This window comes from Opisthorchis viverrini (assembly GCF_000715545.1).
Source record: "Opisthorchis viverrini unplaced genomic scaffold opera_v5_258, whole genome shotgun sequence".
NCBI classification, from domain to species: domain Eukaryota; kingdom Metazoa; phylum Platyhelminthes; class Trematoda; order Opisthorchiida; family Opisthorchiidae; genus Opisthorchis; species Opisthorchis viverrini.
The window spans coordinates 318,103-340,241 of NW_008751915.1; the positions used below are offsets into that span (position 1 = coordinate 318,103).

Sequence of the window (22,139 nt, forward strand, 5' to 3'; positions counted from 1 at the left end):
TTTCAACTTAGTGGGAGAATGTTAAACATAATTCCTGATATTGACTTGTGCAGAACTTTACTGCGCACGTCAATTCACCACCCGCTAGGCTTGAAAAAGTGGAGGGTGCGACACGGGAACCATTTTTCTCAATTGACTCTCCAACGTATGTGCACGCGGTTGTGGTTTACTCTAAAATATACGTCCCACTTCACTGTGTTCATTTTCGAGAACCGATGTTGCCTTGCATCGTAGTGTTCGCACTCAGCTGTTAGCCTCTTCAGGTGTAAACTTTAAGGTTTCAGCCATCATTTCGAATGTTATATTTATAGATCACCATGCGTAACGCGTTACAGACGGTGGCTAGTGAGACTGTACAAAATCATCTGAAGAAATTTGATTTCGTTTCTAACCAAGAAATTCCAAACTTCCTACATAGTCGCATGTCTGTTTTTCCCAGCGTTATAGCACAGATGACTTAGTCGATATTTCAAAATTCCGACTTGCCTGGAACTGATTTATACGTATTGGTAAGAATTTCTTCAATCACAGCATTGAACTAGTTTGGACTCGTTCATTATTTCAACATGAACTTACATTCTCCCTCTTTTTGAGAAAAGACGAATTTCGGGTTGCTTTACGTTCGTAACTTTGTCTTCACCTTTTGCAGAGAAATCTCCAGTTTACCACTATTGTCTCATGTAATTTATGCACTATTCTTATTTCAGGAAGATGGCGGCATGACATGCACACGTAGCATTGACTTCAATAGCCGGGCGAAACTGAGCCAGATTGTTCTGAATTTCCGCAATTGTGACTGTCCTCCTCCTCATTCCCAGGTGTGTATTATTTATACTTAAGTATGCTGCTGATTTATTACCTTTATTAAACTTTATATATACAAGCCTAATAAACACATTGCTTGGATGAAGAAGAAAAGCAATCAAGGATAACTTTTTGGCGCTCAGCAAGATTATTAGGCCAAAAAACAGTTAATCATTTTAACCAGAAACAAACGGTAATTATAATCAAACAGCTCTTTCGTAAGTTGCATCTACAGCAAAAGCCTTACCAGTAATTTGTTTGCAAATTTGGTTAGATAACTTAAGTAGGATGGTAGGCAAATTGGAATTTTGAAACCCTGCCACAGGCATATGCATCCGGCAACAAACAGCATATAATTTCATTTTTCGTGCAGTCTCCATTGGGATCTGAATGGCGTCCTACCTCGAAATTGGACGTTTTTAAATCCCTTCAGCTCAAACCTTCTTTGAATATATTACTCATTATTCACTTGACCAAACTATTGTACCCTACCACTACCTGGAACCATATAATGACGGCTCAATAAATAAGCTTGCATGAAGTTGGATAAGCAGAAATCAGAACCTTTTGCAAAACTTCTTTCAAGACGTTGTTATATCTGGTTTAAAACTGAAGTTCGAGAAAACCTTGAATAGTTTGTGAGCCTCCAAAGCACTTTACCCTTACGAGGAATTCCACAGTAAATTCATACTTGGTTTGAGCGCAGACTTTTCTCACTATCCGACTGTTTTTATCAGCATCTGTTCCAGTGACAATCCATTCAACGGACTTATCCGGTTATGTTCCTTTGGTGACATCTGCGCGCACTATTCTGTCGGAACCGTTGTAATGAGCCGTGTGAGCTTTTCGGTAGATGAACTTCTTGGGATCACTGGACAGGTCTGCCTTGTCTTCCGCCACGGTTCTTCTTCTTTACTGTTCCTTATGTAACTCCGCAGAATCAAGCCTAATCCAGAAAATTTGTGTATGTAAAAGGATCTTAGACAAAGCACCTCGAGATTTTTATATCCCCGTGAGGCGCCCAAATAGGAACTGTTGTATTCGGTGAAAATCAATCATCGACTGATGAAAACGATTTTTGATATATTGTTGTATATATTTTCTACTAGGTCACTTTCACAGCGACCATAGCATGTAACTCTTGAGCACCCCAGGTTTTCTAGCTCCAAGCAACAGCCCTCTTCCTGTTAAAAAAATCAATGCCTTCTGATGAAACTAAGTTAGTGGTTTGAATATCTGGAGACAATTAGTGACTGAAGGAGGATTCGGCGAAAAATAAAACTGACGGAAGCATATGGCTTTCATCGGTTGAATGGGATAGTTTAGTAGAAATACACTGCGGGAACTAATAAGTTCTGACTTTAGTTCCCAGACACACACATGCAACTACTGACGCTTGTAATCCCGCAGAAGTACCTGGAGCAGACTGACTGCTGACCTGTATGAAATGGGCGATAACAAATTGAAGTAAATGGCACACGCTAGAGGCTGCTTCGCATGGTCACCAAACAAGGTCTCGTGTGGGTTTCTTAATTAATTTAAAATCTTGATCTAGGCAATTCCCTTCGTCAATTAGATGTCCCCGTTTGTATCGATCGATTCCGGTCATGATGATTAGCCTTCCTTTCTCGCGCTTCACACATCAAACAACTTGTTCTGTTTACCACAGCACTTTGAGTCTGTTTACCTCAACATCATACTGCATGCATTTTTGAACTACTAAGGCACTTTTGTCAGCCCTTGGATAAAATAAAGCACAGTGGTCAGAAATTTCTATGAGCATATTATCTCATTATGATGGCAATTAGCGGATGACTTCGGTAACCCCAATATTACCGATGCCTATGACCGATATATACTTTCCATCCACTCTTAAATCTAGATTGAATTTCTAACGTATGATCGCAAAACCTATTGTCTAAGCATTACGAAAATACCAAAAAACCCGTTTTTTCTCATGATACGCAGAATCTGCAGGCGAAGCTTTCAAAAATAATAAAGTGAAATAGAACTGGATATTACACTCGAATTTATCCACTCAGTGCAGCGGCGTTCTACTTCATGGAAACTTTCACTTTCAACAAACGTCGATATGATGAGATACTTAAACATATACAGTTTTAAACAAGTGAACTGTGGCTTACATTGTTTGTTATTTAAAAGAGACTTCTACAAGAGCATCGGCAGCAGTGGGCAGTTAAGCGCAAAAGAGGACGAAAACAAATTACGCACGTATGCGCACAATCGGGTGGGTATCATCCAGAGAAAAATTAGATTACTCGAGCACCCAAGGCACGGCAGTTTGCGCGTACCCAAGGCACGGCAGCTTGCGCGTATGGAGCTTAATTAAAGAAGAGAGAGACTCCTAATACTTCGTTAGATTTAGTCACTATTTTTTGCCCAGCAGTATGGACATATGCATACATACCTATTGGCCAAATCAGATTTGTTCGTATCAAAATAAAAGTTTGATCTCTTGTTCTGAAGGATCAATGTATCTGCGCACCGAATTTCTCACGGTCTTCGAAGACAAGCCCGTCCTTTTTTGAACTAGTAAGTAAGAAGCCTGCATGCATTTGTTGTTTTACATATGGAGAAAATTTGACACTCCTCAGTGACTACGTGTGTGATTAACTTAGTCTGAACAGGTATTCCCATTTAGATGAGTCATATTCATCGTTTCAAACAGCTTGCGACCCATAATTGGATCACTGTTGCTGACGACAAATACTGGGCGCATCATCAACGGAGCGATATTCAAAGTTAAAGACTTCAGCGTTATACTGTATACGTTCTTGACTAACGCCTAATGGATTGAGGCCAGATGTCGCATTCAGATCGTAGCGAAGCAAAACGGCCACTTTCTGTACGGAACTATGACAAAATTAATCTTCAGTTAGAAGCCAGATTTCTGACTGCGATAGTCGTTAAGACCTAGACTCTTGACTGCAATATTGGTTAAGACCCGGATTCTTTTTCACAGGTTTTTGTTATTTCAAGCACATTGCAATCAAAATTTAATCATAATTTTGTACGCTCTATGTGATTTTATTTAGAGGCTAGTTTTTTAATACTGTGAGATATGCCAGTGATCGCGACACACGCGACGCTAGGGAGATATGTCAATTTACTGCTACACGACTGCACTTTTTAACCTATGTCATCAAATCTCTCTTTCAGGAATCTTCAAAGAAACAACATGTTCGCTGCACTTGCGGCCAAGTAAGAGTTTGTACACACCGCATTAAGGGAGTTTTTGCAAGATAAATCACTTTTTCCTCTGATGAGCGAATATTGAATTAGTGTTGTTATAAACGAGTCAAAATGTAGCCGCTTTCCATGCCACTGATAGTTCATAATGAGTATAGGAGATTAACTTGTACTGCTGAGAGCATAGCTCCAAGATGCCATTCCTGTCACACGCACTTCCATCTGGGTTATCCCTGTACAAAACGTATAAATTTCGTTACCCAGGTCATGCCGAGTGTTGTCACCTGAGATCACACTTGTGCGCCGTACCTACTGCCCGGCTTTTTTACGAAATTCATGGGAAGTGTTAAGCCATCAAACTACTATGTATGTGTTCATAATGACAACGTATTTGATTGAAGCCACCAGTCATCTGTTTGGCCTGATCCGATTCTGTTGATTAAATTACCCTATGCTAGTAAACTGTGAAGGGTAACTTTGGAACCACAATAACGCAGATGGTTAAAGAAGCCTTCCCAGCCTACATAAGTGCCTGAATGGCGATTATACCTTACGTAATGAGAGTGGTTCAATCTAAAATGATGCCTTTTAAATCGCTTCTTATTATTTCTGATTACGGCTTTTAAAGTATCAAGTTTTCCAGTGAAACCATATACCAAGTGTACGCAGCGGGGAATCCTAAGTGTACAAAAAGCACATTTTCGGAAATCATGAAAGCAGCTTTTATCCCAGATGACAACATTAATATGGGAGGTTTCGTTCGTCAATATTTGGTGTAGATAAACTGCAAAATGCAAAGAGGATTTACGTCACACTGAGTGGCGCTGAAGAATTACTGCTTAGGAGAAATTCGTGTTACAATGAGCAGATAAGAACAGTCACTTAAAGTATCAAGTTTTCCAGTGAAACCATATACCAAGTGTACGCAGCGGGGAATCCTAAGTGTACAAAAAGCACATTTTCGGAAATCATGAAAGCAGCTTTTATCCCAGATGACAACATTAATATGGGAGGTTTCGTTCGTCAATATTTGGTGTAGATAAACTGCAAAATGCAAAGAGGATTTACGTCACACTGAGTGGCGCTGAAGAATTACTGCTTAGGAGAAATTCGTGTTACAATGAGCAGATAAGTAACAGTCACTGCTAAAATGAAGACCCTAAGCGAACCTACCTTGTTCATTGACCTGATTATTGACGGAGCGGTACGATGTTAAGAGCGTTGATATGCGCATTGTAGGCGACTTTCATCAGAAACAAAGCAACCATAATATAGATAATCTAATTGATCCAGGCGAGGTGAACAATAATGACCAACACAAGTGTCACCATCAGCTAAAATATTTTTTTGACTTCATTTAAAGTGAGCATGAAGCAAATACTCTAAACGCTTTCGTTTTCAGCAGAAAAAGCGCTGTAGTAATAACTCTTTACTCTTTTATGTTTATCCGCAACTTTCATTCGGCTGACTAATTTCAATACAATTTCTGTTATACTACGACTTTTGGTTACTCCATGCAAATGCCAACGTTGGGGATAAACAAAATAGGCTTCAACCAAACTCCTAAACGAGCAAACCGGTCATCGGTTGTTGCACACACAAGACATCTCACCAGGAAGAACAGAGTAGCGTTGCATTAGTTTTCCTTTCATTTAAGTGAATCTATCTCGCAGCACACTCTGATTTTATGCTCGTCCTGTATGTTGCATTGTGATGTGTAGTTCATAGTTCGTTTACCAGAGAATTGTCGTTTAGGACGATAAAGCCCATGTATGTGAGTCACATTATGTGGCGCCATGGCTCAACGGACAAGCCCCTTTTCAGACAAAGAGACCCGAAGTGCCTAGTCGTGGAACACATGTTACTACATCATTACACGTCATATAGTCATCATTTACTAGGAGATCGACTACGAATAGTTCCCTGAGAGTGTGATGAACAGTGGATGTCAAAAAATTGGAAACGCTTATTTTCAGGATACCAGACATTATTATAGAAAGACTACAGTGCTCAAATCAATCTAAACAGTTGGAGAAGAACGAGAAAAGGCTATTTTAGACAGTGGTTTAAAACAGAAACAGGGTTAAGTGTTACAGTATGTTTGCACCAATGGCTGGTATCCTCAGTGATGCTATCGCAGTCGACCATTGTATACTGGTGATAAATGCGAATCTCTATTCATTTTGTTAATTGTTGAATTTTGAAAACTTTTTGTGAATTTTCCTCAAGCGCAACACTTGGGTATTTATATTATTAGAAATAAGGCTTCGTTGTCAAGGCGGTGTGAATATCTAAATAACAGCTTCTGAGACCTATTCAGTCCTCAGGGCTGTGTTACATTATTATTTAATTTAGCGCATATAAAAATCGTTCAGCTGAAACACTTGTTTGGTGCCAAGCTGCTATGCCACCCGAAATAAGCACACTGCCAGGTTGTCCAGGTGACGACAGAAGTCGAGATGCAGAGTCCGGGTTCAAACCACGGACCTTTGAGTCAGTAAATCCGTGCTCTAACCGCTGAGTCCCCTGGCCCATATAGTACATACGAATTTAATTGCCATTTCCTAAAACAGAACAAGACACCTTTCAGGAATCAAACAGGCAGTTTACCCATCCTAATAACAATCACGAGCTCTAAGCTCTAATTTCTTCTAATCAATTACGTCATATTCGAACTTCTGCGTGTGTGTGTGCTCTGGATTTCGCCCACGATATTTTCAGCCAATAATTCCTGAAGAAAAACGCAGTCGACAGTCAACTATTCATGATTATTTTTGGAGAAACTGAGGAATGTAATATTCGACCGGGACAAAATAATGGCCTCGTTTTAATCGACCTCACGATCACTCATCATTTACTCAATGAATGCGAGCCAAGATATTTTGAGTCCAACGGAAGACGTAAACAACTATGAGGATCACTAGTGCGAGATCCAATTCAGTGATTTATTGCGGAATCCGCCATACGTAACCCGGAGTGAAACGTTTTGCCGGTGTAAACCCTAAAGTGCAAATCTGCTTTGCAAACGCACTTCAAATATAATCAGGAACACCAGAATGTAGACAGAAGGCCAACCAACAAGTTTGAAAATATCCATTTCACAATAAAGGGAACTGACATTTTCATATGTACGTCTCAATGTTTTATTAAACGTACAGCTGGAAACCTAGACCTACGGAAATGTACTTAGACCAGCCACATTTTGAAGGATCACGCAACCGTCCAAAGTGTTAGAACCAAAACATCATCCCGACAGCTGATGCGGAATGAGACGTGCTGAAAGATTAGGGCGTCTACGGCTAAGGAAACACGGATTCAGGACGACATACTTCGTAGAAATTGATACCCAATTTATTCCACAACCAAAAAGCACACAGCTAGGGTGGACAAATGGCATTCCTTACTTTACTGCTTTAATGATTGCGAATCGTTCTGGACACCACAATACAAAGATGGCCTCAAAATCAGCCAACACTGCGGGGGCACCATCAAAGTGAGGAGAATAGTCTGACTTAATAAAGGAGAATAGTGCTCTTGGCAGAGTTCAATGAAAGCATTACGACGAACGATACATGGAACAAACCAGAAGAAAGTTTACCATTGGGATGCATTAACGCAATATTACCACCATAAATCACAACCAGTTTTCCATTCTTTCTGTGCAGAAAGTCCTAGAGGAACACACTCAAACGGGGTACTTCCACTTGCTTGCCGGTTGAACAGCCAATAAAAGAATGTACATTTATCAAACAACGTCATCCTACTGGAGAAATTATCAACAAGCTTTTTGAAATGGCCCAAAGTTATCAGTCCTCACGGACAAAATATTCCCAGAATTCTCAAAATCATAACTTATGAAAACCGAAAGGTGCATTGGGTGGGTTGAAAATTCCTATTCAAACGGAAAAATATATTGTGTTGGAATGTGCCACCAGCAAGTAAAACGAAGGACAGAATTTATGGCCTTCAGTTGACCGGTAGATGCAAGGTCACTAGCGCATATAGGGATGAATCAGAAGGGGCAGTTAGGCAGTAAAATTAGCTGAAGTCAGATAATAAAGTAATGCGAATTTACTATCGGTCATTCAAAACAAGTGACTAAAACTACCGGAAATAGAAGGCATCCTGGTGGCCAAACAAAGCAATCGAAGGCATAACGCAATATAATTCACAAACAAACTAGCAAACTTGAAAAAGCTTTTCTCCAACTGGTCAGTCACGTAAAACACGCTTCAAAAACTATTTAAAAAGACTGCCCGCGTGTGATCCCGGTGTGCATGCTTCTGTTCAACATCTGAACGAGTGTCTGGACATGTTGGCACCTCGAAATGGTTGTGGTTAGCTGGACCCAAATCTCTTTCTCACCTACTTTTATTTACTTCGTAATAAGGCTTTCGAATAAGCTATGATTATATGGGAGCCCAGTATAAATGCCTCGACAGTAATATCCTCTTAAGGATGATGGCGACGATGATGACATCAATGATGAAAAAGGAGGGAAAGATATCCACCCATTCGCTTACAAAAATGCCTCCAATTTTTGTGACGAAATTCTGCAGTTTACTTGCCAAACTCGATGACAGATCAGCAGCTAGTTGAGCCCATGCTTCAAATACCTATACATATTTCTAATATTTTGAACGTATGTACATATCATTGTCCGTGGATCGCATGGTTTTGTTCGGTTAACAGCTTTCATCATTAGCTTCACGAATGTATTATGATTGGCCAAATTAGTTAAATAAAACATGCCGACGTGATAGGAATCTCTTATTCTAGAAAATACAGTAGCTTGTTGTTCCTGATCTGATTATTACACCACAACAATAACAATGGTCGCGAGCTTCAGATCAGTACTAATGAGAGTGCGGACCATTTCGTGAAGCGCAACCACTTTATCGAAAACTCAAATGTTTTCAAACAATGCTCAAACACAGCCCATGTTATCAGAAAAAATTTTTACTGTAAACCTGACTTCAATAGTTTGGGTATGATTTGGTGTTAAGTCCGAGACCTTACTGTTGTGCACTCAGTGGGAGGAACAACAAACTAGTGCAGCTCTCTTGTGTATTTTTACAGAAGTCCGATGACGCTGTCAAGTCAGAAGTAAATGGCAACTTATGTCCGTGCACACCGGTAAGCTGGATAAGCAACTGGACTGGTTTGTTGCTAAATCACTATTTGTCTCCTAGTAGTTCCATTAATTGCAATTCGGACATGTCGTTGGAGATCTATCGGTATCCTGTTTAATGCTTGAACCATCAGAGTAGTAATGTATATTGTAAAAATGCACGTTGTGGTATTTTGCCCATCGCTTCTGCGTTTTGCAGGAGGATTTGGAACTTCATCCGGAAGAAATTTCATCCAATTGCGTTTGTCACGTGGTAAGTTACACTAACATGAGCTCTGTAAGTAGATACAAATTTGAGCGAAGGAATAAGAGGTTGTCATTAGTAAACAAATAGGAACATAACCGAACTTGGTTGTAAACAAATAATTGTACGTGGTCAGCGTGCTTTGGTAACCATGTTTATGCGGCAAAAATCACAAAATGCCATCCGTTTTAAGGTCAGTGTAAACTGTACTAGGTTTCACTGATAGTTAGAAAAACTTCTTAATATTCTGTGATAGTATGAACTCAGTAAGGTATAACTCTGCCTCGAATACGTCAGAAAGCTAGAATCAAGTTAAATTCGTCGATTTCCAACCCCTCGATTCACAGAAAAACTTCAGATGGCCGCTTCTCGCTTGTCTACCATCCAAGCCACTTGTAACCGTAGAATTGCCTTGAGTTACATATCTGACTCAGTTAGAATGACTGACATTCGCAGAAAATGTGTCGCTGGTCTAATTTGCACACTATTTTCCTAGACTGAAACATTTCTACCTTCCAATCCCATGACTAGAATTCTATACAGATTTGTCTGCTGAACTCTTGCGAATAAACGTGATAAAATAAATGCATAGACTTGGATGGCTGATTCATTGCTACGACGTAAACTCTATTTATGTTGAGAGCAATTACGGCAAAAAACAAATCACAATCCTCTGTTGGGACTCATCAGTCAGCAACTAGCACTGTATTTAAAGGTGCTCCACAAATCCTTTTTCACTTACTGATAAATATATGGAGTGAGCTCCTCTATAAATTGCTGGGCGCTCGTAAGTTTTTAATTTGTTCACGAATGAATGGCTTGTATTCAGATATCGGGAAACGCTGAGTTCCCAAGTGGGATGTGTCTCCAGCGATAAAAGGTACGGCACAATTCTTCATACCTAAGTGCAGACGGAAAAATTATGGTTAGACATTATACTTACGTTTCTTGGTGTGCCATTCGAGTTTAAGGCAATATAAGCTCCTTCGTCCCATGCTCGGATAGAAAGACGTTTGAAGTGAATAGCGATCATTGGTGAGATACCAGCCACGAAGAGTATTGTCCGAATGTGAAAACATTTCCATTCGCATTGCATTAAGAAACATGACATAACACAATCTTGCGGCACTTTCACTACAATGTAGGTTGGCTCGACGGCTATCGTTTTTCTGTTGAGGTTCTTTCATTCCAGACAGGTGTATCAGTTGGCCATACTCATGGTGGTGTTGGTTATCCTTGCTGTCCACATTCATTGCATGAGTTGCAGAATTTATCTTCTATAACTCATTTATCAGGCCTAAATTCTTTAGCAGATATTTTCTCATTTACGGAGGCCTTCCCGTTTTTGTCCGAGGAACCGCTAATTTTATCTCGTACAACTTCTGATGATCATGGGTGGTGTGTGCCCTGCCTGTTGCGGCGTTTAAACGAACTGATTTCATAGGCTTTTAGACGACTTGTCGAACGGTTCGGAGATATCCGTCAGAGAAAACGCCAGCAAATTTTCGGATCTTGATGCTTTTGTCAGATACAGATATTTTGAGTGGTTATAAATATTGACTTTTTGATCTGCAGACTTTTTGATGATCTACCAACTCAATATAAGGTATGCCTCTAGGTGAAACTTCATCCACTGTATATCTCGAACAGTCGTTTGGTAAGATTGATAGGGTAGTATGTGGTTTGAATCACTTTGTCTCTGGGGCGACCCTACAGGATTTTTTTGGTTTTCTGACAAACACTACATCCTTCTGTTCAACTAAAGGCGAAATCGTGGTGTCAAATTTTTAGACTAATGATTTCTTGCTTCCCACAGCCCAGTTTAGGTAATCATAGCTTCCACTTTCCATTACTGTTTACGACGCATCTGTTGACTCCAACGAGGCTGTCTTACTCTCTGGGTCATAAGCTCCTAAGTTTCATAACATTTACCAAACATTTTTGTTTTCCCAACTTGCGCCGCTCAATTTGATCCTTATCGCAAATAGTTCTCATAACATTTAGAGTGGAGTAATATATGAAGATAAGGGACAATCATTACCTTTTATCACACCTGTGTCCCGCTTCCAGAAAGGGTACCACAAATTTACACTTTCTATTAAATAACTCAAGGATTCATCAATGGTCCGATTTTTTAGAAAGTGGTTGGGATAGAAAACTCTTTGGATGAGCACAAATTTCCTCTCTAGTTTAAGCACTGTAAAGTAATCCAAGTTATGAGGTTACCTCTATTTCTTTGACAGAGTTAAAATCTGTGTATTACGCGTGCAGTCTCGTCACGATGGAACGCCGAATCAAAGAAATCTAAAGCATTCAAACAAATCACGATTATCTAGCGCGCTTCCAGTCCAATGATATTAAAGACAAGAAAATGTCAAATTTTGGAGTACTTTGGTTTATTTTGCCCCATAATTGTACTGGTTTGAGTTAACTTAGTTTCACTGTCACCGCGGGCTTCATTGCATAACAGAACACTGCAAAACAAAAGCACGCCTTATAGATGTGAATGATCGTATTTGTCGCCACTAGCAATAAATGTTTGTGTCCTTCGCTTATCACAGCGTGTAAAAACACTCCCACAGGAAATTTCCTCTCCCGAGGTACGTTTATTTTCACGCGATTTCTTTCGGATTCTCTTATCTGTGCCACTGTGTTGTCATGTGTGTCAGCGGGCGCACTAAGAAGTTTTATCCTAAAAGATGTCGTCCGTATGTACAATTTGCTCTGTAGGCCATAGCTCTGGCATTTTGTAAAACTAACGGTTCTGTTATGCCCATTGAGGATTTTTCATCTGAGATTCGATGAATTTCGTAGGATTACACGACCACACAATACATAACCGGGAATATTTCCACCGCATACCTATACAAGGAAGATCTCAAACAAACAACCCTGTTCTTAAAATAAGGATAGCAATTTGCTTTATTTCCATAAGTTGACGAACCAAGTATATTCTCCACTATGTAAATAATTACGTAACAAGTCAACTACTAACGTAAAGTGGGGGAGTAACTTTTTCACAGTTTTTTTCTGTCAGATTAGCATTAGTTGCATAACTCAAGAGCGCTTACTTTTAAAAGACCATGAAGAATTTATGGCCATATCAGGACATGATTACGTTCATTCCGATCACGCTCTGTGCAAACATAGCAAGCGATATAGTTCTGAGTGGAATATAAAAGTCTCTTCCTCACAAGCGGAGAGAATTTTCGAGAACAACGTAAAAACTGGGGCTACAAATGAATGAGGTTGTTGATTGAGTGCCCTTGGGAGGGGTGCATTTGGGAAGACTGATTTTTCCAAAAACATTTGCAAATGTGGTTTACAGGTTTGCTAAACGTTGTTCCCACATCGAGAGGACCATGTTTTTCATTAGGTTACTCTAAAGCACTGCAACTAAAAAAATTTAAAAATCGTCTCCTCAAAAATTGCATAATTTTGTGATAACGCAGTGTGTCTAGTATATTCTGTTTCCTGGCTGTTTCTTTTAACCTTGTGTTCTTAATGTTCTGTTCACAGAAGAAGAGAATCTACAAATAGAAACGAGCCTATTTGGTTTACGTACTGATAACAGCAGTCAGAGATTAAGAGACTCATAAAATTCTTTTCCGTCAAAGGATATTACTACCGGGGGTACATTAGTCTTCAACTTTGCAGTCTTTAGTCTTTAGTCTAGTCTTTAGTTAGTCTTTAGCTAGTGCATATGATATAACGCACGACTAACAGCAGTGAAATTACAATATGAAGTTAGTGAAAACTGCCAAATCTTGGTTGTAGAGAAGGTCAAATGCTATGAGTACAAAATCTAATCTGTCTCGCTTGCATACTGCTATGCAAAGAAACCAAATATATAATACATCTATTTGCTACTCATCTGCCTTGCTACTAATTCTCCTTGATTTTAATGAGTAAACTGAACAATGCAAATGTTTTTACCATGGGCCATTTGAATTTTGCACTGATAGTTCGGACACCATTTCTTTCCAACCCTTATGTATTTCCTATGATATGCAAGCACCATACATACAAATCTGATTTTATCCATTTATCTGTTGACAATTATTTTAGAAACCAAAAACTGATTGCACATGCGAAGTGAGTGAGATCGCGTTCATTTGCCTCAAAAATAATTAAAAAACAAAAGTTTTTTCTGATAATATCCCTGTCTCTTTTTTATGTGAATGCTTCGCCTTTCTTCCTTTTGGAATCATTCAGTGACTCAAAATCTCTGTCGCGCCGCATGTTTCTGTTCAGTCTAGTCTTTCATATTCAGGTTAACTTTTAAATTTTGTTAATTATTACTAGACCTTTTGAGGGGCAAGTATATGAGTTGTTTTATATTCTTCCCGAAATATTTAAATGAACTCATGAAACTGAAAAACGTTTTGGGCAAAGCGGTTTATCATCCTCGCAACATCTGAGTTTACCGTCCCTTCATTAGGCTAAAATAACACAAGATTCTGTTATAGACAATGAAAATCAAAGAATCAAAACTTTTCAAACGGTACATTGGGCTTTTTGGAATTGAACTGAACGCTTTTGGTAAACACTATCATTGTAGTACTATTTAGCAAGACACGCCAGAGTTCAAATAGCAAGGCTGTTCAGTGCAACACAACACCCAAGAACAACAGTATTACCAGTATATACCTCACACCTCACTTCCTTGCCAGTTTAACGATTATAGGGGCTTTCTTGATTTCTGGCTGTCATCTTATATCTCAAAGATAGTTTTTTAGAACCTGTTTACAACATTTTATTATCTATTAAACTTTGTATGTTGTTTAATGTTGCCTCTTTACGCGATTGTGCGTTGTTTAGGCAGATGGAACAACGTAATCATGTCCTTTCATCGTCTCGTTACGAGTATTTAGTGAGCTTTTGTATAAATAGACTGAAAGCACCTTGAATTAAAAACATGTTCGTATCTGAGATATCTATTCTTCATAAACTTATCTTTTCTCAACTTTTTAGTTCAAAAAATTGAAGCGTGTACTGTCTTTAACGAAAGACCGTCTCAGTTGTCACGTTACTGACCGACAGTTTCATGTTAATTCTGGTTATTTGGTAAGTACACTGTGTCACTGAACGTTGGTGGATTGCATAGTCCTTCCGAACACTTCCGCTGTTGGTAAAGCATATGTAGAATGAGCATAAACACCGACTTTGAGCTTTTGACTTTGTCAGTCTTCCTTCTGGTATTTACCGAATACCCAGAGTCTTTTAAATAATGCAACATTATATTAAATCCCCTTCGCAAACGCTTGCCGGAAAGGGGCTACAGTGATAAACTTTTTTTCTAATACCGACAAACTGGATTGTTTAACAGAAAAGTCAAACTAACTTCAAGCAGACTTTTAATCAATCCATATGGTGATACATTAAACTGGTGGTTTGGGTGTGATTATGGGTTATTAATCAGATTATTGTTGATTGCTGCGCCAAGCTGTGCGGTTACCTTCAAAACTGGCCACTCGTGATTGAGCGTTCAATTATCCAGTCCACTACCCAGGAGGTTGAGGTTTGGGGGGTTTCCGGGTTATCAGAAGGTGCATGATGAAGATGCTTCCCAGTAAAATAAAACGCCTCTGCTTTGTAACGTAGGCTTGCTTCACATATTGGACGAAATTTTAAAAACCAGAAAAAGTTTCATCATCAGACGACTGAACCTCACCAGCACACGATTAATGAAAGTACATGCAATGGTGTTATTTTTACTGCTAACTGGAAGCTGTACGATGGAAAAAATAATAAAATCGGTCAAAAGGTTTAGCAGAAACCATTGTCTAAACAGTTTAGAAATGGAGATCTTTCGTCCCTTGACTACTGTATCAACCAGTAATATTTCAGTTATTACATCAAGATGGCAGCAAACTTACTGTGTGTATAAAATTTAATTTAAAGTCCTTATTATTTTACAGTGTATCATGTCCATGTGCCTAAGATGGACAGTTCTGATCATTTATAACGTTTTGTTTTTGAAAACTGATGTATTTAATATCATTTATATGTCTGCGTTTTTTGGGTAACACGTACATGAGTGAGTCATGAGTGAGTGTACATGTTAGTACGCAATTGAGTGTATATCGCTAATTTCGTGCAATTAGGGTTCAAGTAGTGCATAGACTTGACGGAAACTCTGAGACCGTACTTACACGATGAGTCCCAAATTGAGTAAAATCGGTCGTGGGCTGTCGGAGTTTTCAGCAACCTTATGAGTAGCGTATTGCGTCTGAACAAACTAAGCTGGATTTGTAGACAAAGACTACCAGACAATATCAAGGTTTTCGAAAACAAGATTAAAAATGACGTCTAGAGAGGTGCTAGCTTTATGTAACGTAAATTGTGATAAACGATATTGGTTCTTGACTGGATAAATGATTGTATAAATAACGGGAACTTGTAGGCTAGATGTGATGCCTTGCTTCAACTCTGGTGTTTGGTCAGATGTAAGTTGCTGAGTTCATGGTATTCCAAAATGTAATTCAGATGGACCGTAAGCTAGGCACCGAAATGACGTGATTTGTAATGTGAAGACAAAACAATAACAAAGTTGACATTTTGACACAGTTGCTTAACTTCACTCTTAACTAAATAAATTAGTACAACCGCCCTTACAATAGGCGAATCCTTAAAGAAAACTGCAACTCACGCGTTTGCAAGTTTCAGAAAACTCACTGAGTTAAGCGAAAGCGCACTGAAATATTCTGATAAATCAAGTGCAAGCAACAAAGTGTCCGTAGATATTGTTTTAAACTGTGGGAGTAAGAAGTGCGGTAAGCTCGGATACTGCTCACAGCGGAATTGCTAAAATCCATTGGTCAGCCGGACCAATGATCATAGTAAAATAGTCAATCACTCTGCGGAAATGCTTCCGTACGTACCAGGCAATTTAGTCATTTTGAGCAGTCACGGTGATACAATGCAGTGACAGTGTCGTCTCTCGGTGATTAACTACTCAAAATCAGATTTTGCAAGTCAGCAGGTTAAACGAGAATCTGATAGAAATCAACCAATTATACAATGGGTTACTAGTTTGTCCCTCATTTTATCTTCTACAGCAAGCTGGCATTCCCATGGAAGCTCTGGTAAATTCTGAGCCCTGTGGATGCACCCTGGTAAGTTTTATATTGCAGGAAACATAGATTGTGATCACGTGACACAAGTTTTACATAATTTTGAAGGTATTTTCTTATCTTGAATCTCCGATGACTAATACAACTGGTTAAACGCTATTCTATTACCCAAAATCTGAAAAAAAACTAGAGTTGACTGAATTTTGGCTTATCCATTTACCCTCATCTGCATTTTTTTCAAACCTTTGCGTGCCCAAAGCATTTGAGCATAATGGTTCATATCATCAAAAGTTTTGAAAAGCAAGCAGTGAAAATTGGCGTCACAAGCCCAGTGAATGGTAGCGTAAGATGATGTAGTTATTGACGTGAAATGTAGCCACCAGTAAAAGTTATTTTTTATCTCCTGTGCACAAAATTGATGACAAGTAACTCTAGATTGTAACTATACAGCTTATCATTCAATTATATCCCGAGAGCTATCGCTGAACAGACTTTCTTGAAATTGCGAAGGTCATCATCATCGGCAGCATGACGTCAGTGTTCAACAACGACGCTTCGCTGAAATACAACCATTATTTATTTGTTTGAAAGCCTTATTGTAAAGAGTTAAGGTGAACGGGAGAGGGACTTGGTTCAAGCTTATCACAATTATTCCGATGAGCATATACCTCCAGACATTCACTCAGGCGATTAGGATTGAAACTGACAACAAGAAGGCCACTGACATCGGTTGGCAGCCATATCTTGTATTGTCTCCAACCAGGCACAGTGGGGATCACGCGGTTCCCATTCTGGAATGTGAGTAGCACCGACAGCACCCAAGCGTTTCGTGATCTCCTTCATACTCCTCTGCCAAGTCAAGGATTGGCCACCTCTCTGTTTATGCCAATCTGAATTAGGCATGGAAAACAGCACTCTCTTCGGCAAATGATGGTTCGGCATACGTAACACATGTCCCACCCAACGCAGCTTCTGGTGCTGGACACATTATTCTATGGAAGTACCCGTTGCACAACCGAAAACGCGCTTTCTAACTGCGAAGGTAGCCTTGCGCTGTAAAACACGCATACACATTTGGTTGGATAATCTTTCTCCAGCGTGTTCTAAGACCATGGTTTCTTTCCTATTGTTTTTCAGTCTGATCGAGAACGTCATCCTGAAAAATTTCCAGCGGAGTGTCAATGTCATGCCGTGAGTGCTGAGCATTTATTCGGCTGGGTATTGCGAGTCCTCACAACAATGAATTACAATAACAGGAGCACATACGCAGATTCAATTTATTTGTTTCTACTAACATGAAATAACTAAGCGAGCTACGTAGCGAGTTTAGGATTTTATATGCCAAAGTTATTCGATTAGCAGGTATGAATTATTTCATATTCCGGTGGATGCCTGATGAGAAACCACAAATTTTCGGCAGCTATCCAGTGAGTAGAGTGGACACGTCATCGGTATTTCTTGGCCAGCCCTCTCTCGATTTCACTTAATCTTCGTTTAACTACTTGTTTTACGGGACTCTGATAGACGTTTATTTCGCGCTAGCGCGATCTCATCGTTCAGTATACATTTACAATTGAACGTATAAAAAGGGGCAGTGTTTCCCGTGCACATAAAAACCTTAGTTATGGTTCAGCGGTTAAGTGAGCTTGAACCCTTTTTGCAATACCGCTATAATTTCTAGTAATGGTAGACTCTTGTGACCCAGCGATATTACTGTTCGACGCCACGGGTAACGCCAACAGGCAAGCGTTATTAAAGACGCAAGAAAATATATACTTAAAATGGATGCGAAGCAATCATCAGACTATCACAATTTATTGACTTTTCTGCTTGACTAGAAAATAACAGTAGCTCACCGTGAAATGTTGGCAAGTAGTGTCTTCCGACTCGTGGGTAGTGTTAATTGCGTCCTGATTGAAGCATAACCAAGGTGGAACCAGATTTAGGAAAACTGCTCACCAGATAACGTAAATCATACGCATATTCTGTTTTTGACTATTCCGGGCGAACGCGTGCTAGCCATGTAAGCAAAAAGAAGGATACTGGCCTGCAGTCACTGGCCGGACTACCCAGTGATGCGGCTCACGATAAGAAACAGCTAGTAAAAATTGAGCCTCCGTTTCATAGCGTGGTGAAAAGGACCTGACCAATGGGCGTTTGGGATTACGCGGTTAGTCGATAAGGTTCCTAACATACTCGCTTTGGTCAAACAGTTGCCTTACCAAAAAATTTTCAGTTTAGTTTTAGGTTTTGCAGGGGCTACAGGACGTACCCAGATTGTACAGTTAAGAAAAGTAGAAACTTCATCTATACCAGTTAAGCTTACTGCAAACGTAAGAAAACGTTATTAGTCAACGGAGTACTAACCGGCTAGACAAAAGTGAACTGAGAAGGTATCGGAACCCTTCATATAATCATTTCCGAAGTTGTTTGATATAGACCAGAAAACAGGATTGCTTTTCACACAGAAACAGCATGCTTTATCAAGTATTGTTAACGTCTGGTGTTGACTGAATTTGAAGTTAGAATATAATGTGCAGAGAAAATCAATGAACGTAAAACCAAATGATTTAAGATGACCTCGCCTATTAGTGGATAAAAGTAACAACCAAGAAAGGTGTTTATGATTGGTATTTTTGATTGATTTGACTGTTTTCACCATAATCTCCCTACCTTAAGGAAAATTAACTTTAGCAGACTAGATTATACAGGCAGTCACAGAGGGTGTGCTTGATATTGCCTCCATTTGGTGTAAACACTAAACTACTAAGTTCGATGGTACCATATCCACAAGATAGAAGACTTTGAACTGTACTGACTTCTCATCATATTTAAGCCTACTATTTTCTGTTATTTACCAACATTATTTTTTGTTATGTTTACTTAAGACATTTATTCATGCAATGAAATATCACGGTGGCTTTGCAAATTGGGTACCACAGTCAGCTGAATGATGCGATCTCGGATATTCGTTACAGTGATGTTAATGTATGAAATGTACGAAGTAAAACCAGCGTAGTCGTCCTGAATGGGTATACGAGATTCTTTTATGAGAAAACTTCTATCTTCTATCTATCCATCTTATTTTATCTTCTATCTTGGTTTACTATTTCCTGAAAAGATGAAAATACTGGTCATTTTCATCTCACTACAAACCCACAAAACCAGTTTGATTTCATTTCTTATGAAAACGATATGAAAGTGTATCAAACTGATCGTTCCCGTCCGAATAGACTTGCTCTTTGTGTTTCTTCAACTCTTGCTAAAACAACCATCGCGTTGCAAAAGACAAACTCTGTTACCTGCCAAGTATCACCAAGTCATTGTTTGTTCCTAAGTCATTTTCTTTTAATGAATTTCATCGAGATGTTTTACGGAACTGCCCAGTGCAGACGCTTGGGTAGCACATTCATTAGTGCCGCCCAACAAAGCAATCATAGTACTTGCACGAAGGTTGTTAATCAGTTGCCAGTTGAAATTAAAGTACCAGAATTTTGTCCGAATAAATTTCAAGCATATTAATTTTCCATTATTTTAAACGTGTTTGTATAGTACTTCACACCCCCGGAATTTAAGCGACGGTGCATATGCGGAACGGTGAGTTTATATTCAAAATAAATATGCATATTCCTATTGTTCAAGGAGGAAACTTTGATTTGTTTTATTTGCTCAGAAGTTTGACCGCTTTAATTTTCAACGCACAGAAACATTCTGCAGTAGTTCTTCGAAGGAGAGGTCAGTATGTCGTTTGTTTTGGTGAAAATTCGTAAAGCAAGTGCTCTTATCTTGTATAATTTCATAACTCAGTGACCATTTGGACTACACCATTGGAATTATTATCTTTGCTAAAATGGTCACTCTCCTTTATTGTACGCATATCAGCCGTTGAAAGTTTATTCATTAGCTTCAAAATACTTTACGTACACAGGGAAAAAGGAGAGTGATCAGAATTTGCATTATGGATAACGTCATAGTAGTAGAAAGGACAAAGCTTAGTGCGATACTGTTCAAGGTGGTCAGAGAAAGGGAAGGGTATATAATAATTTGTAATATCTTTCTAACTTTGACGTTTTGTACCGTTGTGCACCTGAGCCTAATGATTCAAACAGGGCCTCATGTATGTGCTGGTTTGGTTCTTAAAGCACATTCCTCTCGGGATTTATGTGTGATACTTGAAATTCGTGATTTCACACATGACCATCCCGTTGACCATCTGAATGTACTGGTTTGAATCGCACACCAGGTTTTAGAACAAATAGAAGCAAATTTGAGTGTAGTACTTGAGTTGACTGCTATAGTGATTCTAAGACTGGCTACAACCTGGCTTCGCATTCAATTCTGAGACCGTTGGCCGAAGCGCCCTCCAACCCAAACCAAACGTCTACGTATAGGAAGAAAGCCTTCTGTGGCAGATATTTTGCATCCACCCACATAATCCAAACAAAACCATGGACAAAGTACATAGCTTAAGATCATCAGATTCCTGTGTAGGGGCCCACGTTTGATCTGATTTAAAATCCGTTTATTCATCAACGATTATATTACATAAATAACTTTGCTGATATGTGTCATTCTGGCAGACCGATGATCCTGAAGCAATTAGAAGTTCCTGTCAGTGTACATCGGTGAGTCAAATGCCCGGTTTCATTTGATTTCGATAAACACATCGAACCGAAGATGTTGAGTAAATCAAGCTTGGGTGTCCTTCATGGTTGCTGGTCTGTTCGCCGAAAAGATCGCAAACTGACCAACAACCAAACAGTGAATTTCTTTTTTATATTTTCGCATAATTAACTAGGTGGTTTGATTTAAATCAGTAACATCAACATAAAGTAAAAAACAAATTGTCTAATCAGAATACCATTAAAAAACCATCCATGCTTAAAAACAACCCTGATCGTTGATTAAAAATTGGCAGGGTCGGTATTTCACGCCATCTAAGAATGAATGATAGGACTTCAACATCATACAAACAAGAAGATGAACAAAAGAAAACTGGCAAGCTTACACTCCACAAGAAAATGGTGGCAACCGTAGTCCGCATTTAGTGAAACCTACTACTCTGATATTAGATAAGTAATGTCAGTGATGAATTTAGCTCCACAATATGACTGATTTGCAGTATTAGTCCCTAGCGGCATTGTCTAACAAGCTTGGCACAGCTTTCAGCAGACGTCAGGTAGTCTGGAAACTGCTTTTTGAGTGAGTGCATCCATTTGCGTTCCTCAAGGTTCCATGATAATGCAAACGAAAACCAAAATTACTTGGGCAACAGCAAAGTATTGTACTCACTGACAACAGATGCTCCGATACGCCCTTATAGTCCCTGACGACGTTTTTCTTGGCAGAGAGGAATCCAAAAATAACAAACAACAACGGTGAGGAGGAAGACACTTTAAAAGTGGACAATAGATGCGCACAATTTTGTCATTCCAATTTATATGTGGAGACAACCGTGGTTCGGATTTAATCTTATTCATAACCGAGGCACATGCAGCGAAGCCTAAGTCAGAAGATAAAGAAAAAACGCTACATTGATCTGTGCGTTGCAGAATCTTCAGTAGCAGAACAGCCACCACCAATTACCGTACTTCAGCTAACTTCTGCGTTCTTCTGAAAGCCTGTCTCTTCCGGGCCAGACTGATAAAACTGACTGCAGGTAAATCCAAGCTGC

At 39.3% G+C, this 22,139-nt stretch overlaps 1 protein-coding gene across 1 annotated transcript in view; it reads left to right on the forward strand.

Annotated features, from left to right (window-relative positions):
• Positions 1 to 22,139, forward strand: part of T265_14771 (hypothetical protein) — a gene marked incomplete at both ends in the record, with an annotated part of 102,277 nt that overhangs the window by 44,522 nt on the left and 35,616 nt on the right. Inside the window, 6 exons of the mRNA XM_009175155.1 lie at positions 708 to 818; positions 9,094 to 9,150; positions 9,345 to 9,398; positions 14,364 to 14,456; positions 16,451 to 16,507; positions 17,603 to 17,656. Of these exons, the coding sequence (XP_009173419.1) occupies positions 708 to 818; positions 9,094 to 9,150; positions 9,345 to 9,398; positions 14,364 to 14,456; positions 16,451 to 16,507; positions 17,603 to 17,656 (426 nt within the window). The remainder of the gene's footprint in view (positions 1 to 707; positions 819 to 9,093; positions 9,151 to 9,344; positions 9,399 to 14,363; positions 14,457 to 16,450; positions 16,508 to 17,602; positions 17,657 to 22,139) is intronic.